Source organism: Propithecus coquereli, unplaced genomic scaffold (assembly GCF_000956105.1).
Source record: "Propithecus coquereli isolate 6110/MARCELLA unplaced genomic scaffold, Pcoq_1.0 Scaffold508, whole genome shotgun sequence".
NCBI lineage: Eukaryota > Metazoa > Chordata > Mammalia > Primates > Indriidae > Propithecus > Propithecus coquereli.
In genome coordinates, this window is record NW_012150930.1 from 1241036 (window position 1) to 1268589 (window position 27554).

Consider the following 27554-nt stretch of genomic DNA (forward strand, 5'->3'; position numbering starts at 1 on the left):
TTCCTCTTTTTCTTTTTCTCGTCTTCAGTGGGGAAGGTGGGGAGAAAGAATTATTTTAGATGCTGTCTTTGAGATGACTTCAGGTTACCAAGTGAAATGAATGACAACACATAGAAAATATGCTGCTGTGGTCCAAGGAGTAACTTGATTCTTAGGGTGATGACTGACAATCTAAATAAACAATTACGAAGATGCCTAATACTATTTTATAACTGAATTGTATTGGTTCCTTGCTTAATATATTAATAATTTCACATTGTAACTATGAAACCCTGAAATACAATGTAAAGGTCATATTTATTTATCCGTTAAGCATCAAGGGCCTCCTATGAACCAGGCAATGAATACACCATGGTTCCTGCCCTCAAGGGTGTTACACTCTGGTCAAGAGATAAAGACGTGCAATAAAGTGTTAAAAGCATTATGACTGATGCTGTTTGGCTGTGACCCAAAGGAAGGAATAATCAATTTGCGGAGAGGCAATGAGATTAAAAAGGGTCCCGTGGAAGAGGTGTCACTTCAGCTAAGGCCTCCCAAAGAAGCAGGCAATTTACCAGAGGAAGCCCGAAGGCATGGAAGCATGTTCTGAGAGCTGTGGGTGGTTTGGTGTGGCCAGATGGCAGACTTGTTTGATTTTACGTACAACGGGGAGCTTACTGAAAAAATTTGGCTGGCAAGTTATCAGATTTGCATTAAAGGGAAACTACCTTGGCAGAAGATTCTTCAAACTACTTCATGAATGACGAATCCTGATATGGCAGCTTGTATTTTCCTAAAGACAATCATAACAATCTATCCCATTGAATATGCTCTTACAATGTGACTTTGATATCCCCTCACTTAAAACCAGGGAATTTTTGTGACTGTTTTAACCAATAGAGGATAGTGAAAAATGAAGCTCTGTGACTTAAAAGCCTAGGTCATACAATGGATGCTGCTGCTCTGAGGACCAAAACTTGGAAAGTCTTCTTTTCTTGCTTGGAATATGAAGAAAAAAAGGAAGCTCAGGTGTGGGTGGGTACACTGTATGGAGTATATAGTGTATAATGTTTGCCTGAAAGTAACCCTGTTCAACTCTGGTGGAAAGTTATATCTGAGCAGAAGTGTTAGCACCAGCAGTGGTGTGAAAATGGAAGGCTGAGAAGAGAGGTTGTAAGAATAAATCAGGAGCCATTCTCAGAGCAAAATGTCGACAAGTCTTCCAACAAGGCAATCGAGGACTTTAGATACAATCTTCAGCAGGTAATAATCTAACTTGTTCTGAATTTTATCAATGTAGCTCACATTTCATTATACCTAAAGACCTTACAATATGGTCAAGAAATCAATGTTAATTGGAGAAATCATGGGTCATTAATGAGAATGGAGTTGATATGCTGGAGATTGGCTCATATTTTTAGTTTGGTATAATTTTTTAACAATTTTGATATTTTAATAACATTTAGTTTAGAAAACTTTTAGTTTGGAGTAATTTTAGATTTACGTAAGAGACACAGAGAGTACAGATTTCCTATACACTCTTCACTCAGTTTCTCTCTAAAGTTAACAGCTTACATAACCATGGTAATTTGTCAAAGCTGGTACATTAATACCGGCCCATTACTACTAACTAAACAATAAACCCTAACTGGATTTCAGCAGTTTTCCCACTAGTCTCTTTTCTGGTTCCAGGATCCAATCCAGGACCCATTTGGTTGTCATGTCTCCTCCCATCTGTGATTATCTTCAGTCTTTCCTTGCTTTTTGTGACCATGGCAGTTTCATTTTGTAGAATATTCATCAATGTAAGACTGCTTTTCTCTTAATTCGACTGTGGCTGTGTGATTTGGGAAACAATACCACAGAGGTAAAGTGCTGCTCTCATCACGCATCAGCAGATACATGTCAACATGACCTATCACTGTTGATGGTAAGTTTGATCATTTGGTTAAGCTAGTCTGCCAGGTCTCTCCACTATAGTTACTTTTCCCTTTCCGTATTTGTCTTTTGAAGCCAGTCACTAAAGAAGGGAATTCAGCTCCACTTCCTGGGAAGTGGTATCTACACTATTATTCAGAATACTATAAGGAAGATTTTTCTTTTTTCCATTTATTCAATTATTTCTATCAGTATGAAGTTACATATAATGGGGCCTGTGGGGCATAGTTAGGTCTAGCGTCCTTATAAAATATGAGACTGCGAAGTTAGTCTCTCCTGGTATGTGAGAACACAGCAAGAAGGTGCCATCTATGAGCCAGAAAGTGGGCCCTCATTGGACATTGAATTTGCCTTAACCTTGGACTTCCCAGCACCCAGAACTGAGAAATAAATTTTTGTTGTTCATAAATCTAGTCTATGGGTATTTTGTTACAGCAGTCTGAATGGACCAACAGTGTTATTTTCTTGCTCAAAATATTCCAGCTTTGGCCATTGGGAGTTTTGGGGTTGGTTCCTGTATCTTTTTAACATACCCCCATCTTTTTGCTTTTCAAACACTTCTTTGCTTTCTGGCACTACAAATGTTCCAAGTTCATCTTGTATTATCCCTTTTCAGCTATTGGAGAATGGCATTTAGAAACCAAGGTCTGAGTACTGGTGTGCTTGTTGCTACCGGGGTGTTATTACTTCTAAGCCCTCTCAGCAGACATAATTAGGAAATATGTTTGTATACTAACCTAGCTATGGACACATATTGGCCCACGTTATTTTGTCTCACAAAGAAAATGAATGCCAAATATTAGACTAGTGGGCCTGGAGGTGGTCCCGGTCTAAGACCCAGAAGAGACGATTAACTGTATTAAAAACTCATGAACACCAAGAAGTGTTTGTAGATTCACAAGGGCAAATAATATTAGACTTAACTTTTTCCCTACTTCTTGTAGGAGTGGAGCAGAGAGATGCAGTTCATAATGTATTTGGATTTTTATTGAAGCATCTGACAAAATCTTATTGATAATATAGATTAAAATTCTTACAGATAATATATAAAAATGCAGGCTGGTAAATTATAGACAAACACAGCTGACTGTGCACTTTTATTCAAAAGATGCTGCTTAACACATTAACATAAACTCAATATCCAGTACCGTCTAGTACAATGGTAGGTTCTCAATACAGTCATGCACTGCATAATGATGTTTTGGTCAACGACGGTCTGCATGTAGGATGGTAGTTCCGTAAGATTATAATACCATATTTTTACTGTACCTTTTTTATGTGCAGATACACAAATACTTACCAATGTGTTAAAATTGCCTAGAGTATTCAGTACAATAACATGCTGTATAGGTTTGCAGCTTTAGAGCAAGAGGCTATAGTACCATCTAGGTTTACGTTAAGCACACTCTGTGATGTTTGTTTCACAAAATGATCAATTGAATCAAACAACAGGAAATTATTAGGAATAGTTTTAAAATTCTCCACTTACTTCAGTGTGTCTAAGAATACCTGGAGTGAAAAATTTGGATACTTGGCCCCACTTCCAGAACCTTTAAAAATACATCTAGGGGGTAACCCAGGCATCTACATTTTCAACACAAACCTTTAGGTGATTCTGATGGTGGAGATACTCTTATCATGCGTTGAATAAGAAGCAAACAGCCAGAGTCAACTACAGAATTTGTGGGACCAGTACAAAATGAACATGCAGGTCCCTTGTTCAAAAATTACTAAGTCAGTGACAGCAGACCATTAAATTGTGGTGCCCTGTGAGAACACATAGCTTGCACAACCATGAAGCCATTTATTACACCCTTAGGTAATTATTTGCCTACCTCCCTCACTGGATTAAAGCTCTATTATTTGGGAAAGGAACTAAATTTACTTGTGTGACTCTAGAGCAGCACCATCCAATAGAACTTTCTGAAGTGATAAAAATGCTTTATACCTGTGCTGTCCAATTTGGTAGCCATCACCCACATGCGGTTATTGAGCCCCAAAAAGTGACTAGTATAACCAAGAAAATGGAATTTTAAATTTTATTTAATTTACATTTAAATAGCCACATGTAACTCATGGCTACCACATTGAACAACTGTGCTCTAGAGAGCAGTTGGTCAAAGTTATACTAACTCTAGAATATAAAACATTCTAATCTGAAAAAAAAAAAAGAAACAGCTGTTTGGTAGGGTGATGAATTTCCTTCATGAGGTCACTGAAGGTACCCAGCTTTCTGTGGGATTGAGAATCATGTAGGGGTAGCTGTTTGGACTGGAAGGAGCCCTATACTCATGAGGCCTAGTAAATAATGAAGGTTCCCTCCTCAGAAGTTCTAAATCAATGCCCAGGAAAAACCACTCCAACTTGGTGCCACATGGGATATTTAGAACTTTGAAGCCAGGCATAGTGAATCATGCCTGTAACCATAGCACTCTGGGAGGATCGCTTGAGCTCAGGAGTTCCAGATCAGCCCGATCAAGAGCAAAACCCCATCTCTATTAAAAACAGAAAAACCAGCCAGGTGTCGTGGCATGTGCCTGTAGTCCCAACTACTCAGGAGGCTGAGTCAAGAGGATTACTTGAACCCAGGAGTTTGAGGTTGCAGTGAGTTAAGATGATGCCACAGCACTCTACCCAAGGTGACAGAGTGAGACTCTGTCTCAAAAACAAAACAAAACCAAACTTTGTACTCCAAGAGATATAAGATAGTCCCTTCGTGAGACGGTCAAGACAACACTAGCTCTGTTAGCTCTCCCCACTCCTAACCATTAAGAACCAAATTCCAGTCATGAGACCAGTCTATCTTGGTCTCAACTTAGAAGGACCCAGCTACTGAGCTAAATTCAACAAATTTTCACTGTGCACTTACTCTAGGAGAGCACTATACAGCAAGACCACGAGGGCTGTCTATAATGCTGACCAGTAAGATTTATTTGAGAAATAAAAGGTATTTGAATGCAGACTCTGGCATCAGACTACTGAAATAAAGTAACTTCCTCAATGACTAAAAGCATTCTTCGAAAATTCAGTCAGGATTACTTGTGGTCATGTCTGAGAAAACTTACTTATTAAGGTCTTTCAGTGAAAAAATTTTTTAAAAATCTGTTAAATTTGATTAACAAACACTTGCCATGCTATTTTTTCAATATCTAAAGTACCTTATATATCTCTACTGATCCCCTGAAGTAAAGCAATCACCTGCCACTATGGGTTTGTGCCAGAAAACTCAGGGAACTGGTCAAAGTAAACCTTTTTAACTTAAAAAGTCTTATTAAATTTCAATTTCAGAGTATAATAAAATCAGTCCTTGGTTGGCAGATAATCCTTTAACATTTATGATGTCATATAAATTCTCATGTTAGGACACCTGATGACCAAAATATTTTCTGTCAATGCAGACATAATTGTTCACTTGCTTATCTATTTTTAAAATAACCAAAATATGAGATATAAAAGGACTCCATTTTAAGGTTACAAAGCACTTGTTAATAATGTTCAACTAGAATGCCTACCAACATTTCTATTGACTGACTCAAGATGTTCAGGCAGCTACCTAAGAGGCTGAGGAGGGAGGACAGCTTGATCTCAGGAGTTCAAGACCAGCCTGAGCAACATAGTGAGACTCTGTCTCTTACAAAAAAAAAAAAAATTGTTCAGATAGTGTTGTAAATCTGGTCAGTACTTACAGCTCTTGACAGCTTTACTGATGGATTCCACCAGTTTCTTCAGAGCCTTCTGGTCCATGTTGAGTATGGCTTCAACACACGGCAGACTTCCCAGATAGTCTAGCTCCAAACCTGGGTATCGTGAGCTAACGCTGATTCCACAATTCACTACTTCAATCCCAACACAGAATGTAACCATGGCAACATTGCAGCAACCAAACACAGAGGTTCTCAAGTAACTGGAAAAATATGCAACAATGGTTGCTATCACTCAGTACAGATACAGTAATTTCATTAAGGTTATAGCGATCTGAAACATTATAGCAATTCCAATATTTATCTTTTCTTTGGGGCTAAATACCACTTAAAGTGGTGTTTGATATTATTGCCATTTATATTCTGTCAGCACAAATTCTACAGGTGAAAACATTCAAATACATAACAACTAAATAAGACTATAGAGACTTTATTCTTTGAATTGAAATAATTTCCCAGGCTATAAGCAGCTCTCTCAAATGTTGTAATCTCCCATACACTCTAACCAAGAACCCTTTCATGATATCCAAACAGAGGCTTCAATCTGGGAGCTTCCCACTTTTACCCCTCCAACTTAGACCTGATTGACTGGAAGCAAAACATGATGTGCCTATGCCAAAGCTGGCCAAAATGTCAACTGTTCTAACTCTTGTCTATTGTAAAATCACAGCAGAGAAATCATTTTCTAGTCTATGTCTGCTGGCAAAAAAGGGTACTAAAATGATTTTTAGAATTTAGGATACTATATTCTTACTAAATGTTTAATAAAATATAAAAATAAGGCAAATACAATTGAAAAGAAAAAAAAAGCTTTCCCCAAAACTTTTCTTAAAGAAATACCAGATGAGTGTTCATATATTTTAAGTTAAAAAAAAAAGCGGCAAAATTTTTTAAAGCGTATAACCAGTGACTTAAGTGTGAATAGCTGTTCTCACTTGGTTTCCCTGAGGCTAGTCTATGGTTCCCTATAAAATCAAAGAAAATTAAACAACAGGTTTTGAGAACATCTTGAATGAAGGAATATGAACTTGTATCTTAGTTAAAATAAATTCAGGACGCGCTTATGGTACTTAAAACATCTAAATATACAAAGGGCAACCAAAGGAATCCAAAACCACCACAAAGGTAGCACTGGTATAAAGCCAATTTTTCTATCCAGACAACTCATCAATTTCTGGCAGTTATCCCAGCACCATTATCCAAATAACATGCTTTGTGTTCATAAAATTGGTATAGAGTTATTCAAGAAAAAGGGTGGTTTGGTGGAGGGAGGAAGAGATGTTATTAACTTGCACACTGTAATTATTTTGGAATTAACATAACTGATAATATTACCCTGTCAAATTTTCTTTCCGTACCTCATTAGAAGACTGTTAAGGCTGCCATCAGAGGAATAATGAAAAAGGTGTTGCCCAGACAGTCAACACAGTCAGGAAAGAATAAAATTTTTTACCAAATCATGCTTTTCTTCAGTCTAAAAAAATGAATGGTTGCTGTTTCATGGGATATAATTGTCATATACTGGACTAGTCTGTAAAGCAACACTTCTATGTTCATAGCAAAACTGATCAAAAAATACCTGATAAATTTATCTTTCAGTATTTTCACGAATAATAATTCTGAGAAACTTTCTTTGGATACAAAATGCCCTGCAAACTTCTGTGTACTCAAGAGCATATAAATATCTTTTAATAGGAAATAGTATGCAGCTTTAAGCAAAAAATTTAAAGAAATGTACCAAGAAATGTGTTCTCTTTACAGCTAAAATCTTAGGGATATTTCTTATCTGTCTACTATTTAACATCCAGGAGTGTTTCTCATCTTTATAACCTTACTTGCGACTCACAGGGAGCTGATAAGAACACAGCTATTTTTAGGTAAAATAGCTATTTATTCAGCCTGTTGTCATGCCAACATGTTTTGTGCATATACCACTACAATTAGCACACCCTCTGTAACAGGCAAAATTGTACATGAAATTATATTTCGTGTTACTCGATTATATAAAACTGTAAAACAAAAATGATTTATCAATTCCTTTTACCATTCCTAGTAAACAATTCAGCAGGAGATATGAGGCACAAAATCTTAGTAAAATATGACATAGGAAGAGCAATAATGTAACTCTCACTTAAATTTAACTTGTCATAATCAGTTATTAATATACAAAGACAACAAACGTTTAAAACATTATATTTACTAAGATTCTGGTAACAGCTTTATATAACAAGACACAGCATACCAGGCCTGCCACTCAACTTGTTTATGGTAAGTCTCAGCTTCAATATGAAGCTGTTTAAAAAAAAAAAAAAAATCAAAACCCTGCTTTTTACATGCTAAATATCTTGGCAAGTACATCGTTAAACATAGCAATGAACTTAAAACAGTAAAGTAAGGAGTTAACAAAAGCTAAACATCGCAGCCTTAACAAAATTCATACAAAAAATAAACTATCACCGGTTACATAAAATTTTCCTGACTGGTTAAAACTTAACAGTATAAAACACGCATTTTAGAATCTTTAGCTATCAAGTTCAAAATGTACCAGTGTCTATTTGAAACGATTCCTCTCCAAAGCCAAAGTATAATCAAAATGAATTCAAATGACATAACACATTCTAATGCTGAAAAACATTCAGTATTATTGAAGTGGAGGTAAATCCCAGAGCTTCTGGGGCTTTCTCATGCTGCAAAGGGCTGTTTCTCTGATTCACTTGAAGCAGCATACGACAGACTCCAAGGATGCCACTAAGCCCAGTACAGGGCAAGACTGCTGGTACCCAACTCTGACCTCCCCATAAAACATGGCTACTGTGTCCACAAACATAGGATGTGTGAGGATCGAAGGCACGCTATTCTGCTAGCTAAAGAGATAGCAACCCCCCACCCCCCCAAAGCTCCTTCCCCAGGTAAATAAAAAGTATATAAGGGGAAAAAATTAAAATACACTTATCTACAGAGTAAGGATTTTGAAATATCAATGTAATCCCTACTTTAAAAATTTTAACTAGAGTCATCTGGTCATTTCTGATTACATCTTAAAGATGTACCCAGATTCAATTTCTGCTGATTTATCATTGGACATTTCTAGTCAAAAATATTAATTTTATTCCCAAATATCTTAACCACTAGTACAACTGCAGTATATTATCTCCCAGAGTTATCAAGCACTGGAAGAGAAAAAATAGATGTTCAAGCGGCAGGCAGTAATTATGGCCCTTTCACACAGCGGAATCTGAGTGGCTACTGAATAGTCCAGGAATAATTCTAAAAACAAGAAAATTCATGCATTTTAGTAAATATGTCGTAATTTTCACAGTTGAAATTTCCTTAGACATTGCACTTTCTTTTATAAGGGAATCCTGATTTTTTTCTTAATGTTACGGTGAATCAGGACTTGAACTAGCAGCCTTCTTTTTCTTCTTCTTACTGTGTTTCTTATGTTTCTTTTTCTTTTTTGTTTTTTCCTGTAAAGACAATTCTATGTTAGACATTACTACATGAAAATATGCAAATTAAAAATATCTTTACCATGGTACTTATAAGCTACTACATAGTTATTTCAAACAATCCACACAACCAACTAAACTACGCAAAACATTTCTCAAAAGTCTCAAAACCAGTATCATATGAGGACTAAGAGAGTTCTTGCTGATTTTCAAAAAGATAGGGAAAAACTTGTTAGCATGATATCATAGCTTCTAACAAAATTTCCTGCAGAAAATAAATTTAATTGAATCATGCTACCAATCATTATATTTTGTTGTATTTTTTCTAAAAGTAAAGTAATTGCAGTTACTGTAAAGGAGTAACCACAGCAAAATATAATTGTTTTTATAAAATGACAGTTTTCAGAGAGAACAGAAATATTAAATCTATTTTTTTAAGAGATGGAGTCTTGCTATGTTGCCCATAAATCTACTATTTTTAAGTAAATAGAAACACAGATACTGTGTATTGCTCAGATTGACAGCATTACTTTAATTATCAAATTAACATCAACTAATTAAGTACAAAATATCGACATATAGTTGAAAAGTCTATTTTGCTAAGTAAAACACATGCTTGATTTTTAGAGGAACATAGCACTGAAGCCTAGCACAAGTAGTTAAATTATGAGTGGATAAAAGGGACCTGGAGTTTTGCTGAATTCTGACTCTTATGACTGCTTCTGCTATAGAAGGCAGAACTTTTATAATCACAAATACTTGGAAAGGTGCTTCCAAATGAGAACTACTGCCAGTGTTGATATTCAGGAGAAGAAAATGAAAAGCAAGAAAGGAGAGGAGACATACAACGGTGGTAACAGCAGAGCCACCTATCTGTTAGGACTATCTCCGACCTCTTCTCTCTCTCAAACATCTCTACTGCTTTATGGCACTCAGCTTTTATCATTCTTTTTTCAGTACATGCTTAATATATAGGGAATTTTACAAAAAGTTCAAAATCTTATAATTTGGGCTTTTAAAACTAAGTTTTGGGTATAGGCTACTTTTTCATAAAAGGACAGCTGAACACTCTCTTCTTAAAATACTTTTCTTCTTAGCTTCCATGACACCTTATTCTGCTGGTTTTCTTCTATCACAAAGACCCCTTTCATTTCCTTTGCTGGCTCTTCTTCCTCTGCTGGACCTTTCCAGGCTTTCTGCCCTTCTCTACCACATGCTCTCCCAGTCACACACTTTGAATTCCACTTAAACACTGATGATGCCCAGAACTTTATATCCAGTCCTATTCTTTGACCTCAGGACTGTAAGTGCCTCCTTAATAGCTCTACCTGAATGTTTAGTAGGCTATCTAAAATTATCATAACAAACTGCTTTATTTTTCTCTCCAAATCCTCTTAACCATCTTAGTATAAATGGCACCACTAATTTGTCATTTTGCTTAAGTTAGAGAATCTAAGCTATCTTTGATTCTCCTCTTTAACTCCACCCTACATCCAAAGCACCAAGCAAGTCCTACCGTCTAAGTCCAAAACATATCTCAAATCCTTCCATGCCAGTTCAACTCCATTACTACCACTGTAGTAAAAAGCATGATTCCTCATTCATGTTCACTCATCTCCTGGCCAAAGCATTTTAAAAACGTAAAACATTCAGGTCATCTTTTAAAAAAACCCTCAAAACAGCTTTTCATAACATTCAGATTAAAACTCAAATGCTCTGCTGTGTGATAAGGCCTTCTGCCTACTTCCCACCCCAATCATGTGTTATTCCTCTTTACCCACTAGGCATAGGCCACACTAATCTTCTCTCAGTTCCTCAACATATCACCCTAAGTCCCACGATAGGCCTTAGCTCCTCTCTTTCCCTTGGATATTCTTTCCTTTGATCTTCACGTGGTTGCCTCTTTTTTGTAAATCAGATTTCAGCTTAATTTTACTTCCCCAGAGAGGTTTTTTCTAGCCCCCTCTACCACAGTCACTCTTTGACATATCACACTCTTCTCTATTTTGTACTCCATTACATCTCTAAGACCTAGAACAGTGCCTGCATAGAGATGCTGAATAAACACATACTAGCCAAAAGAATGGAACAGTGAGGGAATGCAAATACTAATTTGGTGTCTAAATTAATTAATCTGAACCATAAACCAAAGCCGTCTCCACCCAAATTACTTCCCCATTCGGAAAAAGTGTCTCTCTTATTTGTTACTTTGGTCTTGCACATAAAATGTTATTTCTGAATCATACATTACCAGATGAACCTTCTTATCAGAGAAGGTCCCTCATTTTAAGAGCTAGGGAAATTCTGGCAAGGAGTTACTCCCAACTATTATGCTGTTCTCATTTCCTTTTACCTCTCCTAAGAAAATGCCTTCAAAGGCCACAGCCCACACTTGTACTGAGCATCTCTAAATTGCTTTGCTGATATGGTCTGCATTACTCTTTGATAATCTCTGTTAACTATTTTAGTTGGTCTGCTTCTCATTTGGATACTACTTCCCTTTTCCTTAATTCTCCTCTTCCTTCTTCTTTCCTACTTCTCAATTTGCATAATAGCAGAGTTGGCTTTAAAAACTATCAGAAGAATCACCTTCCCGCTTATTTTTTATTGCAGCTAGTGCTTAGGGAGGCCTTTTCTGTTATTACCACGTTTGGCAGATCTGGAAGTAAATCCTATCAAAAACTGATGAAATCATCATACTTTAATCTCATATTTCATATTATAGCTTAAGAAAGTCAAACAGAAGTTTAAGCGTCTATTTCTAATAGTAAAATACTGAAATGGAAACAGGAAATGTTTGCTACCTGGGTATTTCTTCCTTTTTCTTGAGCCAATTAGACTTTTTTCTAACCATTAAGTGACGCTGTTGAACATACCACCTTTCCTAGTAAGTATTTGTTTGGTCCCAGTAAATCCAATCATGCTTTACCATGACTCATTTTTCACTAAACCAAAACAGCTATACTGTTGTCACATAAAAACAATGAGATACTTGCTGTTGCTTTTTCTCGTTCTTCACTGCTTTTCTTCTTTTTTGCTCGTATCTAAAAAGTTTAAATTTTGTGGAGAAGATAAACATGTAATTTGTACTCAAGGCATTTTTCTTTCATTCTCTAACATACCCTGCATCTCCAAAATTTATATGTAAAAAACATTTTGACAATTAAAAGACATTTCAACGAGGTTTCAATAAAAATCCTATAAAGGAAAGAAAATTAAGATTTTAAATCTTTAGATGGCTTCTCTTATATTCCCTTTCTGCACCTAAAAAAAACCCCAGTCTGGTACAGCAGGAAAAAAAAAACAACCCAATAACATGAGCTCTGAAATAAGACAGACCAACGTCTGAATCCTACCTCACTTTCATCATCTGTAAAATGGAGATACAACATCCACCCTTCAAGGGGAAGGGCCTGGAATATAATAGTAGGCATTTCTCTTACTCCTATAGTGCTCATCAAATGGTAGCTATACATATAGTGTACTTGGTATAAACCAATTGTTACTTAGAATCCTCTTAAGTAACAATTATCGCCTCATTTATATTTTACTCCAATCTTTTTAAGTGTTGTACAATGGATTTAAATTAAATTGAAAGTTGCTAAGCCTCATGTATATTACCTGTTAAGTCCAAATGTAAGACATTTTATATTAAACTTGATAATATATAGCAAATATAATTAATATAGAGTATAAAAGTTGGCTAAATGATGAATTATGTGGTTTGACTGCTAAGTGACTACATATAAATACATGATACCAATACATAAAAATGTAATTAATAATATAAGGAAGCATAAGGACTGAAGGAATAGAACATATAAGCATTAGACAATATTAGCTTTCAATAGGGAAAGCAGCCTTCTTTAGAGAGGACTTAGAAAATTATTCAAATTGTTTTTCTTGTCATTACAATGATTGGGGGTGACAACAGCTGTTCTGAATCCGTATTTAGCCAGGCAGAGACAAGGGATGCTGTCATGCAACAACCAGGACAGCCCTGTACATTCTATGTGACTTCTGAATAGTCTGTTAAACATGCAAGTAATGAATCTGTTTATAATACAGGAAGTACACTTACTATAAATATAAACAAAGTATTTTGTGCAGGATTTTAAGGTGTAATGCATGTCCCAAAAGTGCAAATATTATATAAATAGAGGGAAGATTATATTTTATTTTGTTTATAGCTTTACTAAATCTTGTCTACCATTCTGAAAAATGTCATTGAGGGCAATGCCTTTGTATGGTTTTTCACGGGTATATGCAATGCACCTACTACAGCCTGCATTTTGTTTTGTCTTAAGATAGTATGTCTTCTGGGGTTATAACACTCAAGCATTTGTATGGTGAAATATAATTTCATAAAATTACATGTTATCATTTACTTTTATTTCTTCTTCATATTTCTGTTAGGGGATAGTAATATAAAAATTTGTGTAGATTGTCTGTATTAGCTACAGATTCCATTTCAGGGGGGCATTACAAAATAGTACTATAAAATGGGGCAACAGGTCTGACAGGACTGAGGGCCACTGTTGCAGACCAACTAAAATGAAATCAGAAATCAGACAGGCACAAACAAAAAGGCAGGACTCAGGGAGTAGGGAGATGAGAAATAGAGCAGACAGAGACAGAGCTTGGCAGGGCTGATATAAGAGGAGGTCAACACTAAAAGGAGACAAAAATCAGGAAAATCAGCTCTTGTGGCCATCTGCTACCACCGCTTGTAACCAAGGGCCAGCCCTCAACTTTTTTGGATTACACTGTTGGGGGTTGACTATGTTGATCTCTAATGAAAGCTACAGCTTTAAAAATTGGTGACTGAAGGGGAATCTTGGGTTAGATTTTACTGTAACACCAAGAATTATGCAAACTTTATCCACTATTTACTCTATCCCAGATATAATGTAACACCTTTCATAATTTATTGTCTCATCTAGTTCTCACAATAAAGTAATATGATAGGTTCCTATTTTACAGATGAGGAAACCAAGGCCAAGAGAGAAATACTGTAAAGATGGTAACTTACACTACTAAAATTAACTAAGAATGAATTCTAATTGCAGTAGAGTACAATATCTAAGATAGTGACTGTTAGAGCTCAAAAAGACTATAAAGATGACCTTATTCTCCTTCCTCATTTTATAGACAGGAAAAACTGAGGTCTTGCCAACTTTTCTCTTCTACCTCATCACCTTTCTACTCCTCCAACAGTCACTCAAACAAAACCAAATAATAACAAGAATAATATCAACTGAATTGAGATAGTATGTACAATGTTCTATTTTAACTATGTAAGGGAATGCTGAATTTCAATACACTATACATTATACAGCCTTTTCATGTAATCAGTATGGCAGTACAATAAAAAGAAATTATCAGAAGAGTAAAAGTATTTAGATTGGAAAGGTATGTGGAAATATGATTATCAAAATAAAAGTCATAATTATCTTCTGGAAAAATATAAGATTTATTCCGAAATGAAATATCTTTCGTTTTTTTTATCATACTAGAAAAACGAGTAAATCAAATATTTATGAAGTTTTCTTTTCACACACATGTGGTCTTCTGGATCCTTGAATGTTGCCTTTTGATTGAATCCAAACTTTACAGAACAAATCCAAGATTTGTTCTGTGACTTTTGGATTTGGTTGAGGAGCTGCACTCAGGGATCTGGAGGGCCACATGTAGCCTTAAGGCTACAGGTTCCCCACCCCTGAACGGATTTGATCATATACTTACCTCCTCAATATAATCTGATTCTGATAAGGACTCAGATGATACAGGTTTATCTTCAGGATACATCTTTCTTTTTTTGCTGAGCCCTTTAATGTCCTGTGAAAAATAAACACAGGTATCTTGACTCAAAAACATGTAATATACTATGCCATACAAATTGTACATTTCTAAGTTCTTTTTAAATAATTCTTCTGATTATCACAAAAATTACCCATTTTTATTCTACAAATATCTAAAAATGGTGACATTTGCCAGGATTCAAGTCTTTAATTCCACTGAAACAATGCTTTTATTAAATAACTTGAAGAGTTATAAGAGTTCTCTTATATTGAAGAGAAATAAATACATATCCATTTAGATGTAATATCCTCCTTATTTTCTTTTTTTTCTTTTCTTTTTGAGACAGAGTCTCACTTTGTTGCCCTGGCTAGGGTGAGTGCCGTGGCGTCAGCCTAGCTCACAGCAACCTCAAACTCCTGGGCTCAAGCAATCCTACTGCCTCAGCCTCCCAAGTAGCTGGGACTACAGGCATGCGCCACCATGCCCGGCTAACTCTTTCTATATATTTTTAGCTGTCCAATTAATTTCTTTCTATTTTTGGTAGAGACGGGATCTCGCTCTCTTGCTCAGGCTGGTCTCGAACTCCTAAGTTCAAACAATCCGCCTGCCTCGGCCTCCCAGAGTGCTAGGATTACAGGTGTGAGCCACCGCGCCCGGCCTATCCTCCTTATTTTCTTAAATTATACAAGATAAAACTTTTAAAGAGTCATAAGAAAGCATGTAGATGGTATAAGGATGGGTCCTTTGCATTCTAAATCTTTTTGCTCCTACCCAGGGTTGGATCAGATAGGCCTATTGCTGCAGAAAAGAAAATCAATGGGCAATTATTTAAAAGAATCTCTCCACAGTAATTCCTTTAATGCATTTAAAGTGTTAAAGTCACATTAAAAAAATATTAATCTCTAAGAATTTTTAATGTTGAAAAAAATGAATAACTCCGGGGGAAGAAGATGGGATTAACGTCGGGAAGAGTACTTACGGACTTAAATATATGTTTTAAATAGTAAAGAAAAATGAAAACATCTGAAACAAGTATGGCAAAATGTTAAGATTTATTAGAGCTGCATAGTGGATATGCTGATTATCATTTTATTATTTTCCATAAACACCTTCTTTCTTTATTTTTTATTTTAGAGACAGTGTCTTGCTCTTCACCCAGGCTGGAGAGCAGTGGCACAACCATAGCTCACTGCAGCCTCCAAATCCTGAGCTCAAGCAATTGTCCTGCCTTAGCTTCCCAAATAGTCAGGACTATTGGTGCAGGCCACCACACACAGCTATTTAAAAAAAATTTTGTAGAGATGGGGGTCTTGCTATGTTGCCTAGGTTGGCCTTGAACTCCTGGCTTCAAGCGATCCTCCCACCTCAATCTCCCAAAGTGCTGGGATTACAGGTGTGAGCCACCACATCCAGCTCCATATACCTTTTCTGTGTGTCTGAAGTAGTTCATAATAACAAAAACAACAAAACCACACGATTGAAAAAATGCTTACCACCTAATCTTACATAGAAAAAACAAGATATAAAACTTCTGCATAGCATGAGTCCAATTTTAAAGACATAAACCAAAAAATCATGTAGAAAATAAAACTAATAGTGATGATCTCTTTAAGAGTTAAATTATAGGTGATTTTCTTTGTTTCTGCAAACAGCATTATTATTTTGGTTGAAATGAAAAATGTTCATTGAAAGAAAATGCACCCAAATCCCACTACCAGAGATTAAACATCATTAAGACTTTGGAAACATCTGTGTGTATACTTACAATTTTCCACAAATACTTGTTGTTTGGAACCTGAACTTCTCACCCAATATCTTTCCATGCTAGCTACATCATTATTATGGACACTTTTGACGGTCATTGAAGTATATGTCACAATTTACTTAACCTATCTCCTCCTGGAGGGAGGGCATACGGTTCTTTGCTATTTAAAACAAAGTTGAGGCTGGGCGCAGTGGCTCACGCCTGTAATCCTAGCACTCTTGGAAGCCAAGGCAGGCAGATCGTTTGAGCTCAAGAGTTCAAGACCAGCCTGAGCAAGACCCCGTCTCTCTACTAAAAATAGAAAGAAATTAATCGGACAACTAAAAATATATAGAAAAAATTAGCCGGGCATGGTGGCGCATGCCTGTAGTCCCAGCTACTCGGGAACCTGAGGAAGAAGGATTGCTTGAGCCCAGGAGTTTGAGGTTGCTGTGAGCTAGGCTGACACCACGGCACTCTAGCCCAGGCAACAGAGTGAGAGTCTGTCTCAAAAAAAAAAAAACAAAAAAAAACAAAACAAAGTTGAAATGCAGTGAAGGGTATGTGAGTGAAAAATCTTTATCTAATAATAGCTAAATCAAAGACCAAAGTAACCTTCACACAAATGATATTCTTGCTCTTTTACTACCTCCAAAATTGTTTATTTATTACCCATTTATGAATCACACTTTACCAGGAAACTTCTTTATCATTTTCCTTAACAGTCATATCAAACTCAGATAACTGGAATATAGTTTGTATTTTCTTTTAGAATTGTCTAAATGTATATTTTGCCAATTTGTGTATGTGTGGCATTCTTTCTTCCTTAATTAATTTAATTAAGCTTTAGTCTTATGTATTCCTAGAAGTTTTTCTTAGTCTCATAATATTCAAACTGAGTTATAGTTTAATTTTTGCAATTTATCTCTTTTTGCCATTCAGAATTTGAAATATGTGGTTAAAAGTTTCTGAGTTTTTCTCATTCATTGCTGGAGGGAACGCAAAATGTTACAACTACTTTGGAAGACAGTTTGGCAGTTTCTTATGGAACTAAACATATTCCTACCATACCATTCATCAATCACACTTCTTGGTATTTTCACAAATGAGTTGAAAACTTAATATCCAAACAAAATCTGCATAGTGATGTGTATAGCAGCTTTTTTCACAGTTTCCAAAACTTGGAAGCAATCAAGATGTCCTTCAGTAGGTGAATGGATAAATAAACTGTGGTATATAAAGAAAATGGAATATTATTCAGTGCTAAAAGAAATGAGCTATCAAGCCATGAAAAGACATGGAAGTACTTTAAATGCATATTGCTAAGTGAAAGAAGCCAATCTGAAAAAAGGCTCCACACTGTATTATTACAATGGTATGACATTCTGTAAAAGGCAAAACTATGGAGACAATGAAAAGAGGTTGGTGGGAGAGAGGGATTGATAGGAGGTTCACAGAGGATTTTTAGGGCAGTGAAACTCTTTTGTATGACACTTTAGTTGTGGATATATGTCATTACACACTGCCAAATTACATAGAATGTACAATACTGAGAGTGAACCCTAATGTAAACTAAGGGCTTTGGGTGATTATGATGTGTCAATGTAGGTTCATTAATTGTAACACATGTACAACTCTGGTGCAGACTGCTGACTGGGGGATGGGAGTGTTATGATATATGGAGTCAGGGGGTATACTGAAACTCTACACTTTTCAATTTTGTTGTGAATGTAAACTGCTCTAAAACCTATTGAAAAAAAGTTTTGAGGCATAAGCGTTCCCCACTCCAAAATTATAAAAATATTCACCCTTTCTCTAGTTGCATTTTCATATATTTAAATCTCTGACCTATCTGGAATTTATTTGGTTTTAAGGAGTGTCTAAGTTTATAATTTCCAAATGGTTATTCGTCCCAAGAAGCACCACTTTTATCGTATATTAAATTCTACAAATATTTAAATTTTTACCTGGACTATATACTATTCCATTGTTTTGTCTATTCCTATACCAGTACCACAGTGTATTAGTAAAAACATTTTTAAAATGTTTTAACTTCTAGCAGGGCAACTCATATCCAGGAACATGTTATGATTCTTCATTTATTCAATCTTCATATATATCTCTGAATAGACACGTATAGTTTTCTTCAAATAAGTCTTGCTCACTTCTTTAAAATTTTCATATAGATTTTTGGTTATTATAAATGGGATATTTTCTTCCATTGTATTTTCTAATTGGGCATTTTATTATCTAGTACTTTCAGAATAATTTAAAATAATAATGGAGTTAAAAACAATGATTCATCATGTGACTTAAAATTACAGCCTTTATATGATTATAATAGACACATAGCAAGGTTAAGAGATGCCACAGATCAAAAAATGCCAATCAGGTGGATACAAGATTAGTATCCAAGATATATAACTCTTACAAATCAGAAAGATCAAAAACAATCAATCCAACAGAAAAACAGGCAAAGACAATGACCAGGCAATGCACAGAAAATGAAATAGCAAATGAAGAAGCTTAACCATCTGTACACATTAAATTGGCAAAAATGAAGTCTCCCAATGTTGACAAGTGTGCGAAACAAGGGTACCTTCATAAACTACTAGCAAGAATGCAAATTAATGGTAAGAACTTTGGTGAGCAAAATATAGACAAGTTAAATATATGCACTTCCTAGAACCTAGAAATTACAGTTGGAGGAATAACTTAGAAAATTAACAATAACTTGTGGAAAAGGAAAAATGGATAAGAAATATTCACTGCAGCACTGTTTATATTACTGAAAAATGAAAACAATCTAGATGTGCCTAAATAAGAGAATGGAGAAATAATTTGTGGTGAATTAGTATCATGGAGTACTTACTATAAGCAAAAGAAATGAAAGTGAAATTATCAACAAGGATAAATGTCAACAGTAATGTTGAGTGAAAAAAACAAGTTTCAGAAGGAAATACGATGATACCATTTTGAAAATACACAATATCCTATCTTATTTATGAACACATACTAATGTAATGAAAGTATATAAAATGTGGATGGGAAAGACGCACACTAATTTCAGGATCAGCTACTTCAAAGGAAGAGAGACTAAAATAAAACAAGACCTGAAGCCAATGTAAACTGTTAACTCTAGATGATACATATATGAGTATTTGTTTATGATATTATATATGTATATATTACTCTGTACCTAATAAAGTACCTCAAAATCACGGTGCAGTTGTTTTAGTACTACCAAATTCACTTTCACACATATATGTTTTAAAACATGAGAAACTTACGACTTATTTTATAATGGTTTTAAAAATCAGGAATTAGTGTTGAAGTACATCACATCCTTTTGGCAACATCTGAAATAATTATATGGTTTCTTTCCTTTGATGAGTTAATATGGCAAATTATATTAATATATTTCTTATCCTTGAATTCTTAGAATTATGGTTTTTCTGTAGTGTTTTAATGAATTTTTATTTGCAAATTGATATATAAACCACCCCTAGATGTAGACCCAAGAAAAATAAAGACATATGTCCACACAGAAATATATACATGTTTATAAATATGTTTATAGCAGCATTATTTATGACAGCCAAAATGCAGAAACAAAACGAAATGTCTGTCAGTGAATGAATGGATAGACAAGTCACAGTATATATATACACATACACACACACAGGAATATTATTCAGCCATAACAAGGAATGAAGGACCGAGACATGCTACAACTTGAATGAAACTTGAAAATATTATCCTAGCTGAAAGAAGCCAGACGCAAAAGGTCATATATTGTATGACTGCTTTTGTGTGATATCCAGAATAGACAAATCCATAGAGACAGAAAGCAGATTCTAATCTGCTTACCTCTAGTTGCCAGAGGATGAGGGGGAAGGGAGAATAGGAGTATTTAATGGGTATGGGGTGTTTTTATGAGGTGATGAAAAAGTTCTGAAACTAGAGAGAGGCGGTGGTTGCACAACACTGTAAATATCATTAACTACCACTGAACCATAGCTTTAAAGTGGTCAATAGTATATTATGTGAATTTCCCTTCAATTTTTAAAAAATTATATAATGATTTTAAAAAAACTGAGTAAAATATAGTAACACTGGTCTGTAGTTTTCTTTCATGAGTAATTGTTTTCTTTAGGCATTTATTTTTACTAACCAGAAAATATAATTTAAAATGTAAACCAGAAATGGAGGTAGGGTTAAATTCTGTATTAACTACAGATAAGTCATAAGTGAAGATAAAACATCTACTTACAACACTTAAAAGATTTTTTAACATTTACCTATAGCACACTCAATTAGAAACAGAAGTCTGTGTTCTTCAGTTAAAAGGGCCTTCTTTAAAATGACTTGAGAAAACAAAGGAAATGTACAATCTCCATTATTTTGTATTTTTAATCTGAGAGAATCCATTAATCTACACAAATTCAAACTCTCCACAGGAATACTCTTCTGATCTTTTACCTTCAATAATGAATCCCAATTAAAAATGTCCTTAAATCAACACGTGATCCATAAAAGCAAAAGAAATAAATCTCTTAAGAGGGTACACATTACTGTTAATTTAAGTCAATTAAGTTTTCCATGACAGACTATCGTAAGGCCATGTAAAAGTATGTTTACCTTTTCTTTCTCAGTTGCATCCTTTGACTTCTTTTTCTTTTTTAAACTGTCCTAAACAGACATATATATATACATAAATTTTAAATGTAAAGGATACAGCATTATAGAACAAGAACAAAAATACCAAAAAAGTGATTTGTTCTATAACTTAAAAAAAAGTTACTCCAACCCCAGCACATTATTCTGAAAATGTAAGAGAAATGTATGCTATCTATCTATCTATCTATTCGCTTGTAAGCAAACAAGCTTCTTCATTTATCTGGCTGTATATCAAATTTATGTACTCCTAAAACGATAGATATTATCTGTAATACTGTCATGGTTTATCTTAAAATAGGACTTTATGCCATTGCCTATCTTTGTCTGTGATGGTCATATGCACTGGCGTTCTAATTCATATTGTGCCCAGACATCTGCCAATCTGATTTCCCTACTCTCCTCATCAGGTAGGGAGGTGACAATTTCTGCTTTTGAATCCCTTAGTTCTAGCTATTAATCTCCCCAAGCCTCAGTTTCCTTATGGATTAACAAATAACTACTTTCTAGGGCTTTTGAGATTAAACGGTTTAACATATCAAGTGCTTAGAATGGTGCCTAACACATAGTAGGCACTCAATAATTGTTAGCTATCATTATTATGAGACTGGCTCTTCTGCTTTAAAAAACAAAGGGAAAACCAACATTTACTGAGCACTTTCTAGACACCAAATATTTTGCCAGAAGATATCTCAATGGGGCCAGTAGATATCTGCTATAAAATCCAGATAGTTGCTTTGGTTTCCTGAGACTCTAGTACAATGTCAAATAGTGGTCCACAGACACCCGTGTATCAGAATCACACGGGGCATCTGTTGAAAATGTAGACTTCTGAGCCTGATCAGACTGACTAAATCAGACTCTGGAGGCAGAGCCCAAACATCAAATTTTTTACCAAGAACTGCATGCCTTTTTTAAGATCACTGAAGGTTAAGAGCCAAATGTGTCTGACAATTCTGGTTAGTACAGAACTAATTTAGGTACAGTACAATAAAAAGGATACTGGACTAGACATTACAAGATATAAACTCAACCTCCAAATCTAACACTAGCTTAAGTATAATGGTTTTTCTCTGAACTATAACCTCTTTATGAAAACGGGGAAAATAATGGAAGTTGTCATGAACATGTGGAGACATGGAGACATATATATGAAAGTCCTGGAGAATTATCAAATATCACATGTAAAATATTATTAAGCACATCAATTAAGTGGCACAGAACATCAAATTACAAAAATAAGACTGCATCTCATTTCTAAATTGAGAACAACTTAAGACAGGAAGAACTAAAAAAACTTAAATGTCTTTGCTATCCACAATGTTAATAATTTAAATAATTTTACCTTACTGTCTGACTCAGTTTCCGACATGGAGCTTTCAGAAGATTTATGTGAACGGTTCTTCTTTTTCTTTCTCCGTTTTCCTTGTTTCTTATCCTACATAAAACATTTTTTGGAAAATATTGGTTTTCTGTTTCAAAAATATAATTTGTGCATTTTATTAATATCAAACTTTTATCAATGAACAAAACTGAAAGAAAGGACCACCTTGTAAATATATATGTTTATTTAAACTGTAACATGTCACTTTCCTATTTTATAAAAAAAGTCAAGTGATTTGAATCACATGCAATCCCTAGCATCTAGTCAAATAACATGTTAGATTTTTAAATCTGTCTCTTCGACTGATATTTTTAAATGAACAAATTTAAAAATCTAAAAAATATACTATATACCAATATTTAAATATCTAGTTATTTATTCATGTCAGTGCTCTAAATTATGAATAATTAATCAAAACCTCAAACTAAACATTTCTAACAGATATTTCACAATGGGTTTCCTTTTGACATGAAGGAAATTACAGATATTACTTTATAAATCATCATAAGCAAACCTTACCTCATCTTCAGAATCTTCCGAACTGCTGGAAGAATCAGAGCTTGATGAAGATGAATACTTGACCAAGCACAAAACAATTAAAGCTTGTGAGATGCAGGAATTTTTTTCTTTTACTAAGTCTCTTAAATACTTAGTGAAATCAATCTACTGTCTGAGAAACAGATGCCATATTCATAAGACATAAACATTAAAATGTAAAATGTCACACTTGCCCCCCCACATAAAAGCTCTACAAAGTGACAGCATATGTAGTAATAATGGTCATCAATCTTCCTCTTTAAATAGCAACAGAAAAGTTACTAGGTTATAAGGCGGGTGACACTTTCTTATCACAGATAGAACAAAACCATCCATCACAACCAAAGGACCTTCAGGTTCCTTGACTCATTTAGGGTTTTTAATTATCTTAAGTGTACAGGTTAAATAAATTAATTGCTCTTACTTTTTTGTAGGCTTTTAATTATAACACTTAGAAAAATGGAAAACTTTTGCTCACCCTACCAGATTTCTTCTTCTCTTTTTTCTTTCTCTAAATGGAAACAAATAAAAGTACAAGTCTAAACAAGTTGATGTGAGTTTTCAAATGTATCTCTTAATAGTAGTATACAGTATTATAAAAATCCAACTATGAGATTAAGAATAGCAATAAACTAAAAATGGTTTTACCTGTCTTTTTTTGGATGAGCTCTCACTTCCGCTTAACAATTTCTCCCTGTGTTTTTCTAGCTCTTTCTTCCAGTTCTGCAAAAAGTTATAAACACCATCAGAGGCTATCTATCCCCTTCTAATACACCTAATATAGAGAAACAACCACTGCTTCTTTCCTTCTATCCTTTAATTCCTCTCACCTATCTCAGCTTTTAATTACAGTCAAAAGATATCCACGTGCTAATCCTTGACTCTATCACCAAAGGAGCCTCTAATGGCTCTCTTCAAAGAGGATATTAAAGGTTGGAGGTTCTCCACTGTATACTGAGAGGAGCAGTAGGGATTATTCCTGAGGCTAAGACCTTTTTTCTTTTCAACAAAGATGGCTAGATTCTCTTTCTAGTCAGTAACAGTTCAATTAGTCTATGCTGTGGTTGAAATACTATATGTATGTTTGTAATCAAACAAGCAAACATCAGAGGTCCCAGGTTGGTAAACACTTCATGGTGCTGTGAAGTTGGCAGCCCTGGAGAGGGTATAGCAAAGGAGCTCCATGCTGGTTCCCCCATACTTCGTGCTGCGTAGCTCACTGAACCTCAAACTCGTCAGCTCAAGTGATCCTCTTGCTTCAGCCTCCTGACTAGCTGGGGATACAGGCGTGAACCATGATGCCCAGCTCATTTTTCTATTTTTAGTAGAGATGGTGTCTCACTCTTGCTCAGGCTGGTCTCAAACTCCTGAACTCAAGTGATCCTCCTGCCTCGGCCTCCCAGAGAGCTATGATTATAAGCGTGAGCCAGTGCACCTGGCCTGAGTTGTATCTTTTATAACAAACTAGTAATAGCAAGTATTGAAAACAATAACAACAAGAAGCAAACATCACTATGGAAATCCCAGGGTAAGTGGGGAGCACAGGATAAGAACTTAAAATAATTTAGATGATTTAAATTATAAGACAGTTATTCTCTACTTTTTAAAGAAAGCATACATTTACATACAAATATGTATTCAATATAACAATAATACTTCTAAAATACAGAGCCCCCTTAACCAAACTCTTGTTTTATTAAAAAACGAAACATAAGATGATTTCATTTTTACTATAAGAAAAAAGATTAGTCTATTTTTTAAAAAGGAACTTTTTACAAACCTCATTCATTTTTTCTTCAAATTCAGCCAAAGCCTTGGAACCTTTCTTTTTCTTCTCTAGTTGCTCTTTCACTTCTTCCCTTAAAAAGTAGAATATACAAATAAAGTTTCAAGCAATTCAAATTAGATGCATGCTTACAAATAAGGCAAAAAATTTTTCATAAATAAACTTTTCTTAACATTCTCATAGATCTCCATTCCAACGTTGATACATTTCAAATTTCTTTATTCATATCCATGTAAATAATCATAATAAAGCCTATTGACAACACTAATCACTCCTCTTCTAAACATGGATTATAACAGCTAATACATCAAACATCCGAGAGCTTACAACAGGCACCATTTTAAATAAATTTCCATTTAATCCTCACAACAACCCCATGAGAAAATACAGTATGTACCCCCATTTTAGGTCGTAAAGCTGATAGTTTCAGTGTTAGAATGAACTAAGGTCTATCTGATAGAACTATTATATTCCATTACTTAACAGCTCATTTTATAATGAACCTGTGCAGAGATGAGCTGATGTAGCACACCTGACTGCTTATTCTTAGAAAGGCCCACTAACAAGATAGGCCCTAGGTAGGCATCTGGGAACTTGGATTTTGGAGGTTTCTTACCATTCCCTGATCAGAGCAGCTCACTGTGCCTAAGCTGTACAAATAATGTAGTTTAGGCTAAATACCTGCTTTTTTTCGGGGAATCTGGACTTTGGGTACATGACAGAGGCTGATCAGCCCTCAGTAAAACTCCTAGGAACTAATCTCTAACGAGCTTCCATTGGTTGGCAGTATCTCACATGTGTTATCATTACTCCTAGGTAAGGGAATTAAGTACATCTTACATGATTCCACTAGGAGAGGACCCTTTGAAGCCTGAGCCTAGTCTCCCCTGGACTTTCCTCCATGTGCCTTTTCCCTTTGCTGATTGTGCTTGGTATCCTTTCACTGTAATAAATCTTACCATGAGTATGACTATCTGCTGAGATGCCTGTGAGTCCTTTTATGAATTCTCCAACCTGAGGGTGGCTGTCTTGAAGACATCTGACACACATGTAATATACTTGCTTGGGCACTTCCCTTTAAAGTTCATTCCCTCTCCCCATTTTAAAGATAAAGTATACTTTGTTTGGAATAATTTATTTTCTGGTATGCTGTGATGGTTAACAACAGCGCTCATGCACACTGGTGGACAAGGCTTACTTCCTACTCAACTCAAAGGAAGGAGTCCCTATTATACATAAGCACACCTTTCAACCACAGTTGCCCAGCTTTCAGGGGCACTTAGAAGGATTCTGAAGCTAACAGCTCTGGAGTTTGTCATATGTCACCTTAGGAGTATGGTACTAATAACAAGGAAGACATACTAAAAAATAATAAGGCCCAGGCTCTGATGCTTTATTTATAAGGAATCAGAGGCACTCAATGAGTTTTTTTAATTCACTGAAAATCCAGTAGATAAAACTAGAAACATGGTTGAACGTTATTATTCCTAACACCTGGTTACACCTCAATAAAGGGCAACATTATTCAAACCCATTATTTTAAATAGCTTAGAACACTGCAAGGTTAAGGTTTTTTAGCGGATAGAGAAGAGACTGGTATGAAACGGTTACCTGGCAGTGCTTCAGCTACATTGGCTGGTGGGTTCTCAAATGTTTGTTTTATAGTTGTACATTGTGTTTGATATGTTCAAAAGAAAGCACATATCAAATATTACAAGTTATCTGGCAATTGCTTGGCAATAAATAAAAGTTTTAAGAGTAAACTGTAAAAAGTTTATAAAAAGCTTATAAATAGGTAAACTGTTTCACAAATACCAGGTAGGCCTTGGTCGATTCAAATAATCCTGGATCGTTGGCCCTGAAGACTGGATTGGACCCCTTGATCTGGCCATTGCTATTGGGTTCATATAGGCCTTGAAGAAAGAACAAAAATTAATTCCATTAAAGTAACCATTAAAAATACAAAAAGCTCACTTACTCTTCAAGTAATCTTTGTTATAAACGCATGAATAATTTGACTAACCAACTTTTAATTACAAAAAAATAATTTAACCCTCCATTAATCCTTGAAAGTTTCGGAGATAAGAAATATCACTATTTCATAGAAAATGTGTTTTTTTCCAGAGATTTAATGAAATAATAATGATACCTCTTACCTATTGATGGCTTTATAGTACATTGTCCTAAAGCACAATAACCCTGTGATGGTGATAACACTATGCTCACTGGCAAATTAAGAAACTCAATTTCAAAAAAGTTAAAAAAAAGATCTAATTCTAAATTCATTGCTAATTCCATTATCTCTTCTATTCCAGGAAATACTATGCCATACTGAAGGCAATTTTATTCACAAATTATTAACAGCGAAAATTTAAATTAGGTTGGGCATGGTGGTTTATGCCATAATCCCAGTACTTCAGGAGGCCAAGGTAGGAGGATTGCTTGAGCCTAGAAGTTCAACACCAGCCTGGGCAACATAGTGAGATCCTGTCTCTGCAAAAAAATTTAAAAATTAGCCAGACATGCACCTATAGTCTAGCTATTTGGGAGGCTGAGG

The 27554-nt window shown here is 35.1% G+C and overlaps 2 protein-coding genes across 3 annotated transcripts in view; both read right to left on the bottom strand.

Annotated features, from left to right (window-relative positions):
* The window catches only part of LOC105820129 (EF-hand calcium-binding domain-containing protein 1-like), a 20701-nt gene extending 14920 nt beyond the window's left edge, over nt 1–5781 (bottom strand). Inside the window, exon 1 of the mRNA XM_012656555.1 lies at nt 5604–5781. Within this exon, the coding sequence (XP_012512009.1) occupies nt 5604–5781 (178 nt within the window). The remainder of the gene's footprint in view (nt 1–5603) is intronic.
* Nucleotides 5782–7585: 1804 nt separating this feature from the next.
* Nucleotides 7586–27554, bottom strand: part of FAM133B (family with sequence similarity 133, member B) — a 28880-nt gene continuing 8911 nt past the window's right edge. The window contains exons 2-11 of one of the 2 annotated variants that reach the window (XM_012656563.1): nt 26813–26910; nt 24992–25070; nt 23860–23934; nt 23690–23722; nt 23194–23250; nt 22636–22728; nt 21255–21305; nt 14813–14905; nt 12064–12111; nt 7586–9085 (exon numbers count right to left, since the gene is read on the bottom strand). In XM_012656563.1, the coding sequence (XP_012512017.1) occupies nt 8999–9085; nt 12064–12111; nt 14813–14905; nt 21255–21305; nt 22636–22728; nt 23194–23250; nt 23690–23722; nt 23860–23934; nt 24992–25070; nt 26813–26910 (714 nt within the window). In that variant the 3' untranslated portion in view covers nt 7586–8998. The remainder of the gene's footprint in view (nt 9086–12063; nt 12112–14812; nt 14906–21254; nt 21306–22635; nt 22729–23193; nt 23251–23689; nt 23723–23859; nt 23935–24991; nt 25071–26812; nt 26911–27554) is intronic. The other variant, XM_012656564.1, reaches the window with a different exon arrangement.